Source organism: Phoca vitulina, unplaced genomic scaffold (assembly GCF_004348235.1).
Source record: "Phoca vitulina isolate PV1807 unplaced genomic scaffold, GSC_HSeal_1.0 scaffold2, whole genome shotgun sequence".
NCBI lineage: Eukaryota > Metazoa > Chordata > Mammalia > Carnivora > Phocidae > Phoca > Phoca vitulina.
This window is the reverse complement of record NW_022589705.1, coordinates 79,462,658-79,485,576: the sequence shown is the minus strand read 5'-3', so window position 1 is coordinate 79,485,576 and position 22,919 is coordinate 79,462,658. Positions and strand designations below refer to the sequence as shown.

General features: G+C 38.0%; 1 protein-coding gene across 12 annotated transcripts in view; it reads left to right on the top strand.

Moving 5' to 3' along the window:
• EPB41 (erythrocyte membrane protein band 4.1) overlaps nucleotides 1-22,919 on the top strand; it is a 195,453-nt gene that overhangs the window by 120,851 nt on the left and 51,683 nt on the right. For all 12 annotated transcript variants that reach the window (XM_032389745.1, XM_032389705.1, XM_032389694.1 and 9 more), the window contains exons 8-11: nucleotides 5,382-5,469; nucleotides 8,242-8,394; nucleotides 10,709-10,806; nucleotides 13,426-13,598. In XM_032389745.1, the coding sequence (XP_032245636.1) occupies nucleotides 5,382-5,469; nucleotides 8,242-8,394; nucleotides 10,709-10,806; nucleotides 13,426-13,598 (512 nt within the window). The remainder of the gene's footprint in view (nucleotides 1-5,381; nucleotides 5,470-8,241; nucleotides 8,395-10,708; nucleotides 10,807-13,425; nucleotides 13,599-22,919) is intronic.

The window sequence follows — 22,919 nt, the reverse complement described above, 5'->3', positions numbered from 1 at the left end:
TAGCTAGTTTATTATACTTCAAGAGTCTTCGAAAATCTAGGAGAAACCCTGATCTTTAAAAGTTTAAGTTGAAAATAATTTGAATTTAATTTGTGGTATTAAGTTTGTAAAATATATGTGTTGTATTTACATGTACAGTTCTGTGGGTAGTGGGATTATGAGAGATTTTCTCCCCCCCCATGTGCTTATACAATGAATGTATGATTTTTATAATCAGAAAAAGCTTCCTGAAACAATTTTTTTTTTTTTTAAAGATTTTATTTATTTGACAGAGAGAAACACAGCGAAAGAGGGAACACAAGCAGGGGGAGTGGGAGAGGGAGAAGCAGGCTTCCCGCCGAGCAGAGAGCCTGATGCGGGGCTCAATCCCAGGACCCTGGGATCATGACCTAAGCCAAAGGCAGACGCTTAACGACTGAGCCACCCAGGCACCCCTGAAACAATTTTGTTTTGCCATTAGGTAGGGGAGAGCAAGATAGTCATCCATGCAGAGAGGCAGTCTGGCTGGGGATATTGGGGTCTAAAGCAGGGTGGTGAGAATATTCATGGGTAGGGGGCCAGCCTGGTGTGAGGAGTCAGAGCTCAAGCAGTACAAAGAGGGTAGTCATGTATGGGCATGTGGTGGTAGTTATCAGAGGCAGAGCAGATTGAGAAGGGCATCCATGTGGGGGTAAGGCCTGCATCGGGTGGAGGCCTTCACATGGGGTGGTACCTGATACAGGGTATTGAAGCCTGAGCAGGGTGAAGAAGATGTCCATGAAAGGGGTAGCCTAATACCAGGAGTCAGAACTTGAGTGAGGTAAGGAGGGCATCCCTGGGTGGGGAGCAGCCCCACATGGGGGAGTTCAGAGTGCAGGCAAGGTGAGGAAGGTATCCATGTAGGGGAGGAGTCACTGGCAGCGGTGAGAGATTGGGTATATACAAGGTGTTGATCAAATTAGTCAATATATTGATGATGATGGGAGTCAGGTTTCTTACTGTCAGTAAAGGGAGATTCACATTATGAAGAGGGAGAAACCCTGTGGTATTGCATTAAAACTGGAGGTTTCAATGCTAACTCATGATTTCCAATGATAGATAGATAGCTAGGTAGATAGATAGATAGGTAGATGTGTAAATAGTCACACACACATACATACATACATGCATACTAACATACTCTAACTCTACATTGTTTGAGAAAGGAGTGCTCAAAAAATGACAGAAATGATTGGAAGGATACAGAATCCAGCTTGGAGAGGCTCCTACTGACCAAATCTGGGCCAATTTAAGCACTAAAATAAATAAGGAAAATAATTGATTATATTGCATTGAATGAAATGAGAATCTATGAGTCCATACCGATATAAATGAGTAAATTGGAAATTTGATAAGGAATAGGATATTCAGAAGGTTTCAAAATACATTCCCACAGGGATGCCTGGGTGGCTCAGTTGGTTAAGCATCTGCCTTCAGCTCAGGTCATGATCCCAGGGTCCTGGGATTGAGTCCCGCATCGGGTTCCTGCTCTGTGGGGAGTCTCCTTCTCCCTCTGTCTGCTGCTCCCCCTCCTTATGCTCTCCCACTCTTTCTGTCTGACAAATAAATAAATAAAATCTTAAAAAAAGTACATTCCCACAAAATGGTTATTAATTACAAAGAGATAAATAGGAATTTCACAGAAGAGAAGCCTGGCAGACATCAGTGATCAAAACGAACATCATCCATGAAGGGACAAATTGAAATTGTGTACCTACCACCTGATAGGATGCAGTGAGAACACGGAGCCACTTCTGTGCATTCCTGTCAAAGATACAAAACCTGAATCAACTCATGGAGAAACATTAGACCCAAATTGAGGTGCATTCTATAGAATAACTGGCCTGTAATTCTCAAAAAGTCAAGATTATGAAAGTCAAAGAAAGATTAAGGAACTGTTCCAGACTGAAGAAGACCAGAGACATGAACTAAATGAAACTCATGATGCTAACTAAACTGGGCCTTTCTACTGTACAGAACATTTTTTAAAAAACTGGCCAAACTTGAGTGGGGTCTGAGGATTAGATAGCAGTAATGTATTAATAATTATTCCCTGCTTTTGATGGTTGCATTGAGGTTATATAGGAGAATGTCCTTGTTCGTAGGAATTACATATTAAAGTGTTGGGAGTGATGGATCATCAGATTGACAGTTTGCTCTCAGGTAGTTGAGGAAAAAATGATTGGCATTGTAGGTAACTTCTAAGTTTAAGCATGTTTCAAACATCAGCCAAACTTCAAATATAAGTATTATTTTCAACTAACAAGGAAATTCATAGTTTTAAAGTTAAAGATCTCGGGGCGCCTGGGTGGCTCAGTCGTTAAGCATCTGCCTTCGGCTCAGGTCATGATCCCAGGGTCCTGGGATCGAGCCCCGCATCGGGCTCCCTGCTCAGCGGGAAGCCTGCTTCTCCCTCTCCCACTCCCCCTGCTTGTGTTCCCTCTCTCGCTGTGTCTCTCTGTCAAATAAATAAATAAAATCTTTAAAAAAAAAATAAAGTTAAAGATCTCATCTTATTACCTGCCCTTAATACAATTTTATCTATTTTTTAAAATACATAGTTATTTAATTAATCTCCACCCAACGTGGGGCTTGAACTCACGACTCCAAGATCAAGAGTCGCGTACTCTTCCAACTGAGCCAGGCAGGTGCTCCTGCCCTTAATACAATTTTAAAGCATGCTTACTTAGAGAAGCATTTAAATGACATAGTTTGAAACTTAAATCTGTATTTAAATTGACCCCATTAACGTCCCTTAGAATTGGAGGAGTAACTATAGAAAAGATTTTATCACAATTGCCTCATTTATTGTTTTAAAATGTGTCTTCAAGTTCAGGTGATTAAAATTTTTCTCTTTTATGAATTGTGTATAGATGTTCCACTGTAATGTCATCAGAGACTGAAAGTTACAGGGGTGCCTGGGTGGCTCAGTCAGTTGAATGGGTGACCCTTGATTTCAGCTCAGATCATGATCTTGGGATCATGGGATTAGTCCCCGTGTCGGCTCCGCACTCAGTAGTGAATCTGTTTGGGATTCTCGCCTCTCCTTCTGCCCCTCCCCCACTGCTCACACATACTCTGTCTCTCAAATAAATAAATCTTGAAAAAATTTTAAAAAAGAAACCTAAAGTTGCAATAATAATAAACATATTTTGCAGAGCAGTTTCACAACCATTATCTTATTTTATCCTACATAGTCACATTCATTCATTCAGCAAACATAAAAAGGTCATTGCCTATCCTACTCTCTGGAATTAGGTGTTATCATGGATCTTACTTTATAGTTAGGGGATTGAGGGAGACACCAGGTCACCACTCTTAGGTGCAGGAGGCATGATTCCAGCGTGAGTAATGTGACTTACAGTCCTGACTAAAGCCTGCTGCCTTAAACTTAAGAGTCACAACTGCCCATGACTATGTGATCCCTCAGGGCCTTATTTCTTCATCAGCAAAATCGAAATGTTGGATTCTGTAATCTTCAAGCTCCATTCCACCATCAAAATCCTAAAATTGAAGTCATTGATAATAGTAACAACAACAAAAACTATAAAATGATTGGGAGTAATCTTAACTAGAAAAGTATATAACTTTATATGGAAAAAAAACCCTATAAAACTTCTCTGAGATGCTTTAAAAAAAGATTTTATTTATTTGAAAGAGAGAGAGAAAGGGGCATTAAAAAAAAAAAGATTTTATTTATTTGAAAGAGAGAAGGGGCAGAGGCAGAGTGAGAATCCCAAGCTGATTCCACGCTGAGCGCAGAACTGGTCACAGGGCTCGATCCCACGACCATGAGATCATGACCTGGGCTGAAACCAAGAATAGGTGGCTCAATCCACTGAGCCACCCAGGCGCCCCATTCCTGAGATGTTTTTAGTGACTAGAATACACAGACTTGCATATGTGTTAATTTTCCCATTCTCCTTTTTTTGTGTGTGTTCAGTTTTAGATCTACTAAATAGAACTCAGGTGTGATGATTTAGTGCTTGTAGAAAAAAAGTTTATTTGGGGAGGGTTGAGTCATTAACAAATCTGCAGACTGTCTCCTGAAATTTTGGTTGTTGTTCCAAGGAACCCTTTGTTCTTTTTAATGAGAGTAAAGACAGATGGGTTTAGAAGAGACTTTCTTCTGTTAAATGAATAGGCCACTGGGCTGCTTTGTTTAGTTTAAGGCAGTCCTCTGGGAAACAGGCATGTACACCATTTTTCTTTGGGGGTGTGGCAGCATTATTGTTAGTATGAAGTTATATCTGATTGGCCTGAATTGTGCAGCATTAGGAGTGATATCTTTTTCTTCAGAGCTCAGCATAACAGCTCATGAGTGGGGAAAGTTATAAAGAAGGAAGGATCATCACAGTGAGCATTTAGACAGTGAGACTGATTGTTTTCAAACAAATCTAATTCATTATATGCCTAGTAATGAAGACATCTTAATAACAGAGAAAGCAGCCGCATTATCTACATGCTTCTATTAACCAATTTATTTTGTTTAGATTAGTGGGCAGGACACCATCTGTTACCAGAAAATTTCTTTTCCTCAAGCTTGCCTCCATTAAGAGTCTCCAGTTAAGTAACTTCAGCTGTCCTCCTGTTTAATTTCCATAATAATTCAGGAGTATGGAAAGAAAAAGGCAGCTAAGAGGATATTGTAAATTGTACCATGCCCTCAGAGGATTTAATTTGGTCACCTCCTTGGCAAGAAAAATTAGTAGGAGGAGTTTGTGTGTGTTAGAGAAAAAGGCTGAGAGGAGAGGGAGGAGTAGAGCTGATGGAGGTGAGGCAGCTATAAGGAAATTGTTTAGCAGGATATTTTTTTTTTTTTTTTTTTTAAAGATTTTATTTATTTATTTGACAGAGAGAGACACAGCGAGAGAGGGAACACAAGCAGGGGGAGTGGGAGAGGGAGAAGCAGGCTTCCCGCCGAGCAGGGAGCCCGATGTGGGGCTCGATCCCAGGACCCTGGGATCATGACCTGAGCCGAAGGCAGACGCTTAACGACTGAGCCACCCAGGCGCCCCTAGCAGGATATTTTTTAAAACCTTTTTTCCTAATAGTTTTTTGGTGACTTTGTTTTTCTCCAAGATCTCTTTTTACTAAGACATATTTCAATGATTTAGACACAGGTAGTGATAAGAATCCTTTTCCCTAATATTTTACTTTCAGGACTATGAAATATATCCACATACATATTGGTGTGTGTGTGTGTGTGTATACACATATGTATGTGTGTGTATATATATATACAATATATATACAATATATACATTTGTGTGTTTATATATAAAGTGCAACTAATATACAAATGTTATTATTGTAGAAGATGGCATTGTGATGCTGAACTTCTAATTTTTATTTTGCCAAAGGTCCATGACTCCAGCTCAAGCTGACCTGGAATTTCTTGAGAATGCCAAAAAGTTGTCTATGTATGGTGTTGACCTTCATAAAGCAAAGGTAATGAATGATATATTTGGCCTTTATTAATATACATGTATCAGAACTGGGTCATATAATACTTGTTGCCAACTTTTATCTGGGGTATTATAAAACATTCAAAAGAGATAGTTCTTGGTAGAATTTTAAGTGTTTAATTTGAATTGCCCCTTTGCAGTTCCACTGTCAGAATGAAATTTCACATTGAAGCCCCTGTAAGGATCAAAGATATTTCACCTAGAGTGGAAGAAGTGATATTTTCCTAAAATGCAGATGCATTTGAAACTATAAAGTGGCAGCAAGGCATGTTTCACAACCAGCGTCACCTACATCAGAATCACTGGGGCATTTATTAGATATGCAGATTCTCAAGATCTTCCCAGATTTACTGAATTACTTTGGACAAGACACTAGAGCTCTAAGTTGAATGAACATGTAAATTACTCTCATTCACACCTGAATCTGAGAACCATTGGCCTAAGGTAGTGGTTCTCAAAGTGTGGTCTCCTAATCAGCATTTAGCATCATCCAGGAACTTGTTAGAAATGCACATTTCCGGCCCCATCCCAGACTTACTGAATCAGAAATGCTGCAGGTGGAGCCCAGCAATCTAATTTCACAAGCTCTCCAGGTGATTCTAATGCAATGGGATGAACCACAGTGGCTCATTTGGAAACTACTGGGTCAGGGAATTGGAAACTTAAGCTTTAATCCCAGTTCTGCCTAATACAACCTAACAGGATAAACTTAAGGGAAATTGCTTGACTTCTCTCATCTTCACCTACTGAAGTGGCTGGGGGTGGCAAGGGGGTGTGTGTGAGGAGTTTGTGAGGGAATGGGCTCAAGGGATGATGTGAGGTTCATGGGTGTATGATGAGGGGACTCAAAACCATGTCCAGTGAGAAAGCAGAGGAATAGGGATACTTAGCCCCTAGAAGAGAAAGTTTAGGGAAGACATAAAACCTGTCTTTGTGTATTTGAAGGATTGCTGTGTGAAGTAGAGATTTTACTATGGCTCCAGGTATAAAGCTAGAGCTAGTAAAATGGAAATTACAGGGAAATACCATTCAGCATAGTTTGACAAATTGCGAACAGTCAGAGCTTTACTAAGATGGAATGGGCCCCTAGCTACCATAGTAATTATTTCGTGCCTACAGCATGAAAGGTCCTGTTAGTCCAGTCACACACCAGATGTTTTAATGTCCTTTTTTCTAAATTCCCACCAAGCAGTTATTCTACCTGGAATAGCTCCGTGACAGAATGCTCACTACCTTCTATTCCAAGATAGGTAGAATAATTGCTTGGTAGGAATTTAGAAAAAAGGACATTCAAACATCTGTTGTGTGATTGGACTAACAGAAACTTTCATGCTTCTCCCACCCTGGATAGCTGATATCTGAAGATTCTTCCTTCTTTAGATTCTGTTAAATCTAATAAAATTTCATTGCATGTTAGTGGTTTTTCTTAAAATGTTGCTCTGGATTGTTTTGGCCTGGGTGCTTCTGTGAATCTCTAAAGTAGATGATAGAAAGATCAGACCAGAAATTGTTCGGTTTTGCTTCTCAGTTCCTGCTGTAGGCTGATGTCGATGCAGTAATTATCAGGAATAGATGAAGAAGTCAAGCAGCATATTCCTTTCCCAAATGTTGTAAAGCAAATTGTTTCTCCAAAACATATAATTAAGAGAGAGAGAAAGCCACAGGTTTTAAGAATTTAAGAGGGCATCTTCTGGGAAATTCTGTTATATAGTCATTGAGTTAGAGCTGTTAATAATTTTTACCTCTCAGTTGTGTTTGTACATAACACATATAAGCACTAACATGTTTCTCTATACTCAATTTGGGAAAAGGAATAGTCAAGAAACATTTAACTCTGTGTTTTGATTACCTATCTACATAGTCATTAGTAGGGATTTACTCAGGTGAAATTTATTTTCCTTATTTGCAGACACAGATGATTAATATTATATATTTAATTTTTAAAAATTACTAAGGAGGCATAGAAATGTGGCTTTATCTTGCTGTTCTTTCTTGACTTTGGGATAATATTTATAATTTAATATACTTAACATCAATAATTACAAGACTCTGAGATTCTCTCATACTGAGTTTATACAGGAATAGAGTCAACTCCTTTACTTATGAATTTTGGATGAATGACCACATTATCATTAAAAAAATATAATTGTGCATGTATATTTGGTAGTAGACATACTCCTCAGCCCTAGCCTCCAGAAGTCATGTGGCCTACAGACTTAAAGCTACATGTATAGGACATAGGTAGCTATGTAATTATTTACTGATTATGGTAGTGACAGATTTGAATATTTAGAATGAGAACATGAACATTTACCCTAGAATTTTCATATACAGACAGGCATGGTAAAAGCAGATGAGTGTCTCTTTTTGGATTATTAAGGAACACCTTTTTGGAGAATACAGAGGCTCAGTTTTATGGGAGAAGTGCAAGCCCAGTGACATTTCATGGTGGCTTTGAGGGGTGGCTGTGGTGGCTTCATTGCTCCTTCTAGGAGTTAGTTCCTTCAGTGGGTAAGATGTGTACGTCCATGTTTCTTGGACAAGAAAAGAGCAGGTGTTCACTCACAGTGGTATGGTAACATTTTTACATGGACTCAATAGTCCCATGGATTATGATTGTAAGGTCAAGCTTTACTTTTTAATGTATGCTTTGTAAGTGTTTTTGGTTATTGATATCTTCAGATTATCAAATAACAGTCAACCATGTGTTGAGCACTTTGCTGAAGACTGAACTGCTAACACTTTTCTTTTTCAGGACTTGGAAGGAGTGGATATCATCCTGGGTGTCTGCTCTAGTGGCCTTCTGGTTTATAAAGATAAGCTGAGAATTAACCGCTTTCCTTGGCCCAAAGTGCTGAAGATTTCTTACAAACGTAGCAGCTTTTTCATCAAGATCCGTCCTGGAGAGGTACAGCATTCATGCTTCTTTCCTCCTGAATCAAGCATGGACCGTGTTGAAAACATCTCTTCATTCTTGCTTTTCTTATTATGTCATCTAAGACATCTCTCTGTAGCTAACTGTTCAGGAACTGGTAATTCTGTTTTCTAAATTAATCTGCCCCATAATGCTTCTTGTCTTCCTTACTACTGATCTTCTGGACATTTCTCTGTATGTAAGTAAATATATCATGGCCAAAAGTGAATCTTGGATTGATAAACTTGTTCCTTGTTTACTTCTGGTAAAATCCTTGATGGGAAAATATTTATAAATATTTATAAATTAAGTAGCAGGAGATTTTGAAATTGTGGGCTTAAGATACTCATGTTTTGCACCACCAACACCTTACCTCATGTAATTAAGATTTATTTGTATGTGTAGCTCCTAGTGGTTGCTAAGAATGTATTCTAGGTCAAGTTCTAGATTTTTAATAGAGTTGGTTGTTCAACTCATCCAGACGACTCAGTTATTAGTTGGTGTTCAAGATTTAGGATATACTAATGCTGACCAAACTTAACTTTTACATTTAGGAGCCATCATGGCACAGCAGAAAATTATTTAAGTAGGAATTAAAAAAAGTTCTAGCTCCTACTCTGCCCCTGCCGCTACTAAGCAGAATACCCAGTACAAATCGAGGGCTCAGCTTCCTTATCATTCGAGTGGGATAATACCTTCTCTGTCACAGTTGATCTGAAGATCAAATGAGATGACAGCTCTAAAAGCTCTAAACGAGAAAGTAATGCACTAATGTATATGGCTTTTTTTGTGTGTGTATCACCATCTGCTGGTGGAAAATGGCTTGTTATTTTAGCGTGGAAATACTGGATGTGCAGCCTTAAAAATCTTGGTTAAGCCCAATGAAGCATTTATTTAATACCATCATTATTTACCTGTGCCTAGCAAAGAGGAGTCAATGTCTTCCCTCAAAAGTTTCAAATCTAAGAGGCATTCAGTCACCAAATATTTATTGATTGAGGGCTTTCTTTGTGCCAGGCACTATTCTTGGGTCTAGGAATATAATAGTGAATAAAAGAGTTCATCCCTAACCAATCTTACATTTTAATGTGGGAAGGCAGAAAATTTATACACACACACACAAATAAATAGGATAAAGGAAGTCCTTGTGTCTTTTGAAAGTCAACTATATGATACATACTAAAACATAGAATTCTTTTTTTTTTTTAAGATTTTATTTATTTATTTGACAGAGAGAGATAGTGAGAGCAGGAACACAAGCAGGGGGGAGTGGGAGAGGGAGAAGCAGGCTTTCCGCCTGACCAGGGAGCCTGATGTGGGGCTCGATCCCAGGACCCTGGGATCATGACCTGAGCCGAAGGCAGACGCTTAACGACTGAGCCACCCAGGCACCCCTAAAACATAGAATTCTTATTGAAGAAAGCAATTAGGAACAACAAAAGGATTTTGAGATGTGAAGTGTTATGTCTACAGAGGATGATATAGCAGTAGCATGATATAGTAGAAACCATGAAAATCTGGTTCTGCCACTTGATAGCTATGAGACTGAGCAAATAACTTCTCTGATCTTAGTTTCTTCATGTGTAAAAATATAGATGATACTATCTAATCATAGTATTACTGGCAATAGTAGGCACTAAATATAAATGTCAGTTTCTTTTCTCTCTTGTATGCTTAAGGTAGAAACAAAGAGGCAAAAGACTAGCAGGACAGTGTTTCTCGTATCCTTGGCAGGTTATGATTTGCTTCAGTCAAAGAGGTCTCCAGATAAATAATGGTCAGTCAAGGGAAGAAAAGAGAAAACATTTAATAATTTGGGAATCTAGTTTGAGCCAAAATCTTTAGCTCCTATTACTAAAAACAATTGCATAATAATATTGATTGATTGGAGGAATCATGTTTTCCCATTCCCTAATCATATTGTAGTCAAGTATCCCAAATGTAGACAGTAACCAAGGAAGAGTAATGTCCGGACAGTCAAAAGGTCGCTTAATTATGTCTCAGAAAAATGTACAGTGTCTGAAGGGGGGAGTGGGTTCTGAACAAAATAAAATGCATGAATAATATAAGATGCATTCCCTGGCTTCTCTGCTGTGGAAAAAGCCACCTTAAGTGAGTAGATCTCTTCTGGTAAGTAGGAAAAAATTTCAAATGAAAATTTTCAATTTCAACTGAAAAATTTCAATTTCTTAGACTAGTAGTAACATTCTTTTCATTTATAATGTCCTCTTCTGTAACACCATATTTCTCTGGTACTGGATCACTTTAGTCAAATAATCATGTTTCATGTTTATTCGCATTTTTATAGCAAGAACAATATGAGAGTACCATTGGATTCAAACTTCCCAGTTACCGAGCAGCTAAGAAATTATGGAAAGTCTGTGTAGAGCATCACACGTTTTTCAGGTATTGTTCTCACTTAAGTATTTTTCAAGGATAAATTATTTATGCATGTTTCTATTTTAAACCTGCTATTGAAATTCCCTTCTTTGTATGGCTGGCATTCTTTTATTTAGCTCAGGTGAGATCATCTTAAGCAAGACAAAATAAATCCAGTTCTCCTCCCTTGGGTTGAAAAATATTCCTTAACATTCCCAGACCCCTTTCTGTGTGTGGTAGAAGGAGAATAGAAGGGAGGAAAAGGAATCTGTGTTTACTAGGGGCTCTGTGATCATCCTAACTGGAGCTAAAATTAGTCTGTGGGGGGAAATACCCTGACTTACCTCCACATGGAATTTCTTAAAGCATTGCTTACCTACTTTCTGTGGGGCTGTTAGATTAGAAGGTGAAAGGTAGGAAGCTGATCGTTATCTAGGCTCTAATCAACCCCCGAAAAGAGGCACAGAGAGCCATCTTTGAAGCCCAATTGTATCAGATAATCAGAAAATAGGAGGAAGTTTCATCTGCTCAGCTTTTCAAGAGGCCACATCATTAATCCTTTGTATTCACTTACCAAACATTTTTTTAGTGCTTACCCTTTGTGTACGCACTGTAGTAGGCATTGAGAGTATACCACAAGATAGTTCTAGTCCCTGTCCCGAGGGAATAATCAATCTAGCAGAGAAGACAGACTTTAGACAAGTAATCACTGGCACTGAAAGGAGAACCAGCTAGTTGCTGTCAGCTTGCCTTTTAAAGAAAATTTTCTTTATTATTGTAAATTGCATACATGGTCACAGTAAAGAAAGTAGTATAATGAACTACCCTTGTACCTACACCCACCTTCAATATTATCACCCCAAGGCCAATCTTGTTTCGTCTATATCCTTACCCATTACTTCCCACTCCTTCCCAGAATATTTTGAAGCAAATCCCAGATCTCATGCCATGTCATTTGTAAATAAACTTGACTCTTTATGAATGGCTCTCAAGAGAGATGACCATAATATCTTTTTCTCATAATATCTTTTATTTCTGTTTGTGTTTTCATATCACATTTAGCACGATAGCACAGTAGACAGGAAGAAAACTCAGGGAAAAGAACATTTTAATTCTCATTTCGGGGCGCCTGGGTGGCTCAGTCAGTTAAGTGACTGCATTTGGCTCAGGTCATGATCCCAGGGTCCTGGGATTGAGTCCCATAATGGGCTCCCTGCTCTGCGGGGAGCCTGCTTCTCCCTCTCCCTCTGCCTGCCGCTCTCCCTGCTTGTGCTCTCTCTCTCTCTCTGACAAATAAATAAAATCTTTAAAAAAAATTATCATTTCAGAATAAACATGAAGGTATACTTCATAACCAATTAAGGAATCTTAATTTTTGGCATTGATATATTTCTTTATGTTTTTATCATCCTCGTCTTTAAAATCAAACCAAGAAAATAGAGTTTTTAAAAAGGGTAAGGGTGGGGTGCCTGTGTGGCTCGGTCAGTTGAGCATCCAGCTCTTGGTTTAGGCTCAGGTCATGATCTCATGGGTTGTGGGATTGAGTCCTATGGCGGGCTCCACACTCAGCAGGAGTCTTCTTAAGATTCTCTTCCTCTGCCCCTCCTTCCGCTTATGCGTGCTTGCACTCTCTCTCTCTCTCTCTCTCAAATAAATAAATAAATAAATAAATAAATAAATAAATAAATCTTTAAAAAAACTAAAAGAGTACAGGTGAGAAAGAGTTTTTTGAATGTTTAATATGTATGGTAGAGATTTCAACCACAGCCCAAAATATTTACTTGTAGGACAGCATGTTTGAATCTGTTTTATCAAAATAAGAGAATATATTAATATCTGATGCTTCATCACACAAAAGAAAGTAAATATTTACTGAATTAAAATAAACTATCCCAAAGGGAAAAAGTACTCTCTTTTTGGTAGTGTTCGATGTAGCAATTGATGTATTTATTCAGCAAACATTTACTCAGTGGCAAATTCATGCCAGGCACTATGCCAGGAGTGAAAACACAAAGGTAAATAAATCATAGTCTTTATCCTTTACCCATAGAGAGCCCACAGCCTTGTAGTGGAGACCAGCACATAGATTGTTTCAGGTCAGTGCGGTAAATGCTGTGGCAAAAGAGATTACAGGGTATAGCACAGAAAGAAGACGGGGTTCCTAACTGCGATAAATACACCAAATAACCAATTAAATAGGTTAACAGGCACTAATTGAGTTTGGAGTGCGTTTGACAAAATTATTTTAATAGAGTGGAAAAAGTGCTTTGGGCTTGGACCCTGTTATTGCCCAATCTCGGCTATGTGATCTTAAGGCATTAACTTCTTTTTGGAAGTTCAGTTTCTTATATCTGTAAAATGATGAAAATATTACATGGATGTAATGAAAATATTACAGTGCTATAAAAGCATTTTGAAAACCATAAGGCCCTATCTATAGGGATATATGATGATATTATTAATATAGGCCATAATTAAATTATACATGTTGCTTTGAGAAATGATGTAGAATTAAAATAATGATCGTTTGATTGGAACTCTGTCTTAGTAACTATAAGGAAACGAGATTAATTCATGATTTTTGTCTTTACTCTCCCAGTCTCATTAGAGTGAGATAATACATACAATTTTGTTTTTCCACCCTAGACTGACATCTACAGACACCCTTCCTAAAAGCAAATTTCTTGCACTGGGATCCAAATTTCGATACAGTGGCCGGACTCAGGCGCAGACCAGGCAAGCTAGTGCCCTGATTGACAGGCCTGCCCCACACTTTGAGCGTACAGCAAGCAAACGGGCATCCCGGAGCCTTGATGGAGGTTTGTATTGAGTATTAATGATTTCTTGTGATCCTAACTCATTAGGGAAAGATAAAAGAAGTTCAGTTGTCTATAAGGGAGCCAAATTAAAGAATCTCAGTGGTAAATGAAATGGATCTTACTAATTGTTTCAGTGGAATCTTAAGAAAAGTAGAACTGAGGTTCTGAGAGAGTAGTAACTAGATCAAGGTTCTGCTGCTAGGTAGTAGTAGATGAACACCACTAGAATCAGAATTCAAATGCAGAATCTCTACCACAGCGTGACAACCTAATGTCGTATACTGAACTAAAACCTACTCTTAAATGTTTTTAAAGAGTAGTTTTTTCAAGTAGGAAAGAGGAAAAGGGTCTGGCTCACTAGAGCATTCATTTAAAAAGTTTAGATTATTTGCCCTGTGGCAATTAGAGACAGAAAAAGCAGTTGTGTTATTGGAGTCTCTAAATTTTGTTTAAATAAAATAGAGAGGAAATAGATAATTTTCATGATTGTGTGTACCAACAGAAGATCTTTCTGAATTTTTCCTAGTCTCAAGGATTTGAGAGTATTCCTGAAATGAAGTAATAAAGCCATACTCAGTTCTTTATGCCACTTAAACAACAAAGGTGGCTAATAAATAAAATTTCAGAAGGCAGTAACCAAAACAGAGTATTGTTGATTATATTTATTAGGGAGTCATCAGGGCCCAGCTCTATGCTATCTACTGAAAAAGGAAACTGCATGTTACAGAAGTTAAAGGTTTGGTTTCTACCCTCAGATAGACCTGGGTCCACCTCAACTCCTGCATTTATGATCTGTCTTCTTGGGCAAGTTACTTAATCTCTGTGCCTTGGTTTTCTCATTTATAAAATGGGCATGGTGATAATATAATAATACCTCAAAGAGTTTTCGTGAGGAATAAATCAGATGATGTATATATGGTGCTTAGCACAATGGCTAACACTTAATAAGTGACCCCAAAATAGTAGTTATTATTAAGATATTGTTAATATTCTGGCCACAGCATTATTATTTTGTTTTGTATCATCCAGAATTATGCTGCCATATTTTGGTTTGTTGCATTAACAGAGCTACCTCGCTCAGTTTAAGAGGAATCCAGAATGGGTCAGCCACACTTGGAAAAGAGATTACCCAAGGAGTGGAACTTTTGTGCTTCCGTTTTGCAAGTCATGCTTCTGTCTTTCTGATGTTTCTCTACTGTCCTGAGTTTGAAGGGGATGCTTTAATAGTAAGAGGACAAGGCAGATTACAGGCTTTGTCTTACTCAATCATCATGAAGACACTAGGAATTTGGCTCAAAGATTAAATAAGTTTTCTTAAGATATGATAGCTGATAAGTGGATTGGAGTGCAGGTTGGTTTAACTCCAAAATCCATGTTCTTTCCGATACTTACTCACTTATTCCTTTGTTCAACAACTTACTTTACCTTTCCTACATGTCAAGTTTTGTTCTAGTCACTGGCGAGACAGCTGTGAACATACAAACATGGTCTCTGCCCTTGCAGGGCTTACGTTCTATGGGTAAACAGTTACAAAACAAAACAGTTTCAGATAGTAATAAGTACTATGAAGAAAATAAAACAGTGATGGGTAAAGAGTGTCTGGGGATGGGGGAGACCAGCGAACTGTTTGAGATTGAGTGGTCTATATCTAAATTTAGAAGGCCCCTCTGAGGAGCTTTGTTTGAACTGAGACCTGAATTATGAGAAGGAGTTAGCCATCCCAGCATCCGGGGAAGAACATTCTCAAAGGGGGAGTAGCAGGTACAATGACCTGGAGGTAGGAATGAGCTTGGCATGGGTCTAGATCAGTGCCGTCCCGGAGAACTTTGTGTTCTGATGGAAATCTGTTTGGTGATGTCCAATTTGGTAGCCTATGGCCACATGTGACCAATTATGAACATGAAATGTGGCTATGTAACTAAGGAATTGAATTTTAATTCAACTTAAATTTAAATAGCCATATGTGGCTGGTAGCTCCCGTGTTGGGTAGCACAGGTCTTGATCCTAGTGAACGGGGAAAGGGGCAAAATAAATAAATAAATAGAATGAGTGAGGTCAGAGAAGTGGGAGGGGCCAGATTGTATAAGGCCTTGCAGGCCATCTAAAGAATTTAGATTTTATTTTGGTTGCAGTGGAAAGCGGTTAGAGGGAGTGATATGATCTGATTTCCATTTTTAAAAGACCACCCTGACTGCTGGGTGAATGCTCCACTGAAGGGGGAGTAAAGCAGAAGCATGGTGAAGTCTGTTGCAGGATCTGGGTGAGAGGTGATGACAGCTGGGACTTGAGTATTGGCAATGAAGACAGGGGAAACTAGTCAGAAATACATTTTGGGGACGCCTGGGTGGGTTAAGTGTCTGCCTTTGGCTCAGGTCATGATCCCAGGGTCCTGGGATCGAGTCCCGCATCGAGCTCCTTGCTCAGCAGGGAGCCTGCTTCTCCCTCTCCCTCTGCCTGCTCTGCCTGCCACCCCCCTCCCCGCTTGTGTGCATGCACTCTCTCTCTCTCTGCCAAATAAATAAATAAATAAAATCTTTAAAAAAAAAAAAAAAGACATTTTGGAGGTAGGCCTGACAGAATTACTGATAAATTAAGTGTTGGAGATGGTATGGAAAAGAAAATCAGGGTTTATTCCTAGGCTTGATCATTTAGTACAATGGGAAAGTCTGAGAGAGAGGCACAGTTGGGGGTATGGAAAATCAAGACTTCTGTTTTGGACAAGGTAAATTTTAGATATGATCACTCAATCCTCATGTCTGCCATATTTATATAACATGATCAGGCATCTCCTTCCTTGTCCAGTAAAGCATCCTACTTTCAGCTTACCTTGGGTTTGGGGAGCTATTATTTTTATTGTTTTTATCCACAATTTTCAGTGAGAAACTGAGGTTGGAAAGTTTAAGTGACTTGTTCAATATATCTCACAGATAGTAAGTTGCAAAGCTAGACCTATATTTGTCTGATACCATATCCCATGGCTTTTTCCACTAAATAGAAATTCTTCATTATTTAGATACTATGCCTGATGTGTCCTTTCTAATAGCAAAGATAACCAAAGATTCAAGTGCTAATGAGCTTTGGTATCTTAAACAAATTAGAAAGCTTTACTTATGGAGAGACTTATATTACTTTTAGAAATTATATCCCGACTGTCTGTCTTTTTCTAGCTGTAGAAATGTCACAATTCAAGACATTAAAAAATCTTGTTGTCTCTATTGACCAATATTAGCAGTTCTTATTAAATTACACTCTATGCCTCGGGGGTGGGGGGGTGGGGATGTCTTCAAAATGCTGTGGTAATGGTTGAGATTCTAAAACAAAAGCATGTAAGACATTCCAAGGAAAGATAGCTTTGGTGGCTTTACCATTAGTATCACAGAGTTTGGGAACTTCAAAAAAATTTTTGGAAATCATTTATTCCAGCCACCTAATTTTATAGAAGTGAAACCTAAAGCCTAAAAAAAGTTTGTCCAGGGTTAACATAGTCTGTCAGTACAAACTTAGGATAGAATCCTATATGTTGGGGCGCCTGGGTAGCTCAGTCAGTTAACCATCTGCCTTGGGCTCAGGTCATGATCCCGGGGTCCTGGGATAGAGCCTCACGTTGGGCTCTCTGCTCAGTGGCAAGTCTGCTTCTCCATCTCCCTTTGCTGCCCCCTCCCGCCCCACTCGAATGCTCATGCTCCTCCCCCTCTCTCTCTCAAAATAAATAAATAAAATCTTAAAAAAATAAAAAAGAATCCTGTACGTTTTCTGGTACCCAGATCAGTCCCTTTTTACCTTCATATATTCCAGGATGCCTTCTTCCTATCTTTACATTCTGAGGATTTTTTTTAAAAGATGCATGATCTTTACTGGTCTTGATAATTATCATAATTCTTGTTACACTGTAAATGCTTAATAAATAAATGTTGAAAATAAGATTATATTTTTCCTGTCAGCTGAATGTGAGCAGGATCTTATGTTCCACTTGCCATTGGGTGTTTTAAGTGCATTAGAATATCCTATTTCAGCTCTTGTCCCTCTCTTTAATTTCTTCTACGTGGGAGAAAAGTACTTCTTTTTTTTTGTTGCTTTATTTTTCAAACCTTCATTCAAATCCTGAAGACTAATGAAGTTGAGTACCTTTTCATAGTTTGTAGGTCATTTGCATATCATCGTTTCTGAAGTGCCTGTTCCAAACTTTTGCTCATATTTTTATTGTGTTGTCTGTCTTATTAGTTTGTAGGAGTTCTTTTTAAAATTTTTTTAAATTTAAATTCAGTTAATTAACATATAATGTATTATTGGTTTCAGAGGTACAGGTCTGTGATCCATCAGTCTTATATAATATGCAGTGCTGTAGGAGTTCTTTATACTTGTCTCACTCCCAGTCTCAGGGACAAACCGTCAGTATTTCATAACTAAGTGTGATGTTTATTCTAGGTTTTGTTAGCTACCTTTTATCAGTTAAGGAAGTTTTCTCTTATTCCTAGTTTCCTAAGTTTCTATCATAAATGAATGGTGACTTGGGGCGCCCGGGTGGCTGTCGTTAAGCGTCTGCCTTCGGCTCAGGTCATGATCCCAGGGTCCTGGGATCGAGCCCCGCATCGGGCTCCCTGCTCGGCGGGAAGCCTGCTTCTCCCTCTCCCACTCCCCCTGCTTGTGTTCCCTCTTCCGCTGTGTCTCTCTCTGTCAAAATAAATAAATAAAATCTTTAAAAATAAATAAATAAATAAATAAATGGTGACTTATCAAGTGCTTTTTAATTCATTGATATATAGTTGACTTTTGAACAACATGGTTTTCAACTGTATGGGTACATTTATAGGCAGATGATTTTTGGTAAATACAACATAATACTATCAGTGTATTTTCTTTTCCTTATGATTATCTTAATATTTTCTTTTCTCTAGTTTATTGTAAGAATATAGTATATAATATACCTAACATACAAAATAATGTGTTTATTGATGGTTTGTGTTTTTAGGAAGGCTTCCAGCCAACAATAGGCTATTAGGAGTTAAGTTTTTGGGGAGTCAGAAGTTAAATACAGATTTTCAACTATGAGAGGGAGTTGGCACCCCTAAGCCCAGCGCTGTTCAAGGGTCAGCTATAATAATATGATTTTTCTCCCTTTTTATATTATGTGGTGGATTACATTGATTGACCTTCAGTCCTTAAACCAACTTTGCATCCTCGGAGTAAACACAATTTGATTATAATGTTTTTCTTGTGTATTATTTTAGAGTTTTTGGCAACTATTTTCTTTCTTTCTTTTTTTAAGGTTTTATTTTTTTAAATTTTTTGACAGAAACACAGAGAGGGAACACAAGCAGGGTGAGTGGGAGAGGGAGAAGCAGGCTTCCCGCTGAGCAGGGAGCCCGATATGGGGCTCAATCCCAGGACCCTGGGATCATGACCTGAGCCGAAGACAGACGCTTAACGACTGAGCCACCCAGGTGCCCCCAACTATTTTCGTAAGAGAGATAGGCCTGTTATTTTCCTTTCTTGTAATGTTGTCAGGTTTTAGTTATCAAGTGTACGCTGGCCTCATAAAATAAATTGAGGAGGATTCCCTCTTTTTTTGTTTTCTGGAAGAGTTTGTGTAAGATTGGTGTTATTTTTTCCTCAGTGTGTGGAAGAATTCACTGATAAAGCCATCTGGTCCTAGGGATCTCGTTGTGGGGGAGTTCCTTACTTTCAGATTCAATGTCTTTATTAGATAAAGGACTATTAAGACGTTCTAGTTTTTGTTTCAGTTTTGGTAATTGTGCTTTTCCAGGAAATGTCTATTCCATCTAAAATTTTTAAAAAGATTTATTTATCTATTTTAGAGAGAGAGAGGGAGCAGGGGGAGGGGCAGAGGGAGAGGGAGAGAGAGCCCTAAGTAGACTCCATGCCAAGTGCAGAGCTGACGCTGGGCTTGATCTCACAACCCAAGCCGAAACCAAGAGTTGGACGCTTAACCAGTGTGCCCCTCCATCTAAATTTTTAAATTTATTCACATAACATTGGGTATCTTTTTAATATCTCTAAGAACTATAGCAATGTCTCCTTTTGTGTTCCTGATATTGGTAAGCTGTGCTTCTTTTTTTCTTGAATAATCTTGCTACAGATCTGTTAATTTTATTAATATCTTCAAAGAACCAACTTTTGGGGGTTTTTTTGTTTTCTTATATTATATATATTTTAATTTATGCCAGCTAATATCTTCATTATTTTCTTTCTACTTTTACTGAACTACTGTTTTTCATTTCTTGAAATGGATACCCATTGCTGTTCATTATTTCTTACAACCTAATCTTAGAATTTAAGTGACTTGCCTAAGGTCACATAGCAACAAAACTAGAAGAGTCTACGACTGTTCTCTCAGACCCATGTTTTTTACTCTTCACCATGATGACTTTTTTTTTCTAGAAGAGGAAGAATAAAAAATATTAATATTCGTTGAGCACTTAGTATGTTCAGGCACTGTTCTAAGTATTTTACGTGTGGTACTATCTTTTAAGTCTCTGAATTACAAATAAACTGAATAGGACAATATTTTTTAGTTTTGTTTCCAAATGTCTTCTTTTTCTCTGTGTGCTGTCTTCTCAGTACAAGAATTAGAAACAGGTCTATGGAAACTGTTTTTCCCTCCTTTTCCTAGATCCTTCTCTATTCATCTTAAGAAAGAGACTTTTCCCTGTTAGGCCCTCCTCTTTATATATATATATTTATATAAATATATAAAATATAAGCCTCTAAGCTAGAGATGGTATATTAGGAAACTTTTACAAGAATTGTTTTATAAACGCCCTCATTTTAATGATACAAATGAACACTCCCTTTTGTGTTCTATCTGCTGCTCAGAGCATCTGCTTCACCAGCTGAGACGCTAAAACTGGTTCTTCAGATCCCAGTTTATACGTTAGAGTGGTAAGTCACAAGGATAGCTAATAATGATGACAAAGATTTTTCAGCTTATATTTTCGTTGCACTTTTTGCTTTTCAAACCATTTCTGTATATTCCTATTTAGTACCAACAACCTAATGAACAAGAAGCATTTAGGAATTCTTGGTTTAATCATGAGGAAACTGGGGCACAAAAAAATTATATAACTTGTTAGGGTCACACAACTAGACAGTTCATCTGCTTGGTGAATAGCGGTTGTAGTGCTTCTTGCCAGGGGAATACACCCATATCATCTTTGGAGCTTTAAAACAAAACAAATACCCAAGCTTCACTTTTAGATACCTCATCTGTCTGTGGTGGACCTGAGCATCAGCTGGGTTTTTTTTGTTTTTGTTTTTCAAGATCTGCAGTTGATTCGTGTGGGCCCTCTGATAATGGAACCACTGATCCACTACATACCTGTTGTGCCCATACCACACTAGCAGAGATTGTGCTAGTAAGTTACAGGGCTAGACATAAAATTTAAGTCTCCTTTTACTCAGTATGATGGTTTTGAGTTTTACTCTTCACTGCTCTAATATATAACTGTCTTAAAGTTTCTTTTATTTTTAGACAAGAGCAATATAATACTGGAATTAATGGGTCCGTAAGATTATCACAGCACTCTTCTTTGTCTAGACATTCAGAATTGGGAAATAATTGATTTTTTAAAAGTTTAAGCATTCTCTATATGTGTACCTAAATCTTGTAATAGCTAACAAATAAATTCACAAAACTGAAGAGCCAAAACATCTTAAAAAACAATCACTACCCCCAAAAAATATACAGAAAAGCATTGAGTTATACAATCAAAATGGGAGAATTATATGGTATGTGAATTATATCTCAATAAAGATGTTTAAAAACAACAACAACACTAATATGATTTTCTGCTGTGATCCATACCTTGTAGTCTTCTTACTGAGAAAAGGAAAGAAATTTGCTTCTCCCTAGGGCTCCCAGGTGAAATCTTTCACTTGAATTGCCTATCAGTGTGTGCATAATTAATTTTTTCCCAACATACTATTGAAATATTAACCCATAACAAAAAAACACAAAGACTTAGAGGTATGACATTAAAAGTTTTAATATTTCGGGTTTATAAAGTATTTTTATATCCATTGAGTATGCATTCCCTAACTCTTCTATAGAATTAATACCTTCTACATTTTAAAAATGGTGAAACTTTATGCCTCTCTTTCTAACTGCCAGTTTCCACAGTTATACCCACTTTTCCACAGAAGTACAGATTGCCAGGGCTACGAATACCGAAGACATAAATCATTTGGCTCTGCAGTATTAGTATTGGATTAAAACCAAATGCAAGTGGCAAAATAACACATGGTGAAAGCATGGGCTATGTTTCTATGATGCCAGGCAGAGTTGAATTAATTCTTTGAGAGGAGGTGTGAATACACATGTATAATGATAGTTTAACACAACTGTGAGCAAAATATTTTGTCACATTCCCCTGTGTTGTTAGATTTGGTCTGCCATCTGCCATTCTTGCATTGAGTAGCTTAGAGCACCCATGAGAAGCAAGGACTTGCAAGAGGCCACAGAATTTTCACTGGAAGATAGATGATTCCTGTGTTTCTCCTGTTTTTCCTGTGTATCCTTTGAGGAATGATTTCTTTCACTGGAGATCATTACTGGGTAACAAGCATTTTTTTCTTGGAGTTGTATGTACGAAGTAGTTGTGAATTCCAATTTTTTATCTGTTCTGATTCATGGAATTCCTTTGTTTTAGCTAATATTTACTACTAATTCAGAATTGCCTCAGTGGTTCAGTCAGTTAAGCGTCAGACTCTTGATTTCAGTTTAGGTTATGATCTCAGGGTTGTGAGATGGAGCGTGGCTTTGGGCTGGGCATGGCGCCTGCTTAAGATTCTCTCTCTCTCCCTCTGCCCCTCCCCCGACTCGGGCATGTTCTCTCAAAAAAAAAAAGAAAGAAAGAATAAATAAATAAAATCTTTTTAAAAAAAATTCAGTATATTCAGTTTAAGAAGGCAGGAAAGCATACAATAAAAGTTGTAAGGATTTCCATGCCAAAATAATTAAAATTTAAAAATCTCAGTACATGAAAGGATAATGATCTGTCATCGGAAATATTAAATCACATGGAGGGGCATGTGGGTGGCTCAGTTGGTTAAGCATCCAACTAGATCTCATCTCAGGTCTTGATCTCAGGGTCGTGAGTTCAAGCCCTGAGTTGGGCTCCATGCTGGGTGTGGACCCTACTTAAAAATAAATAAACAAATCATGTGGAGACACACTGCATTCCCAGACACTGCCAGATAAGTGAGGTTACTATAAAGTATGTATATGTGAATTATTAACTCTGAAAAGATCAAGCTTTTGTCATAAGCCTATATTGCATATTGTCTCTAGAACAGTCTATATAC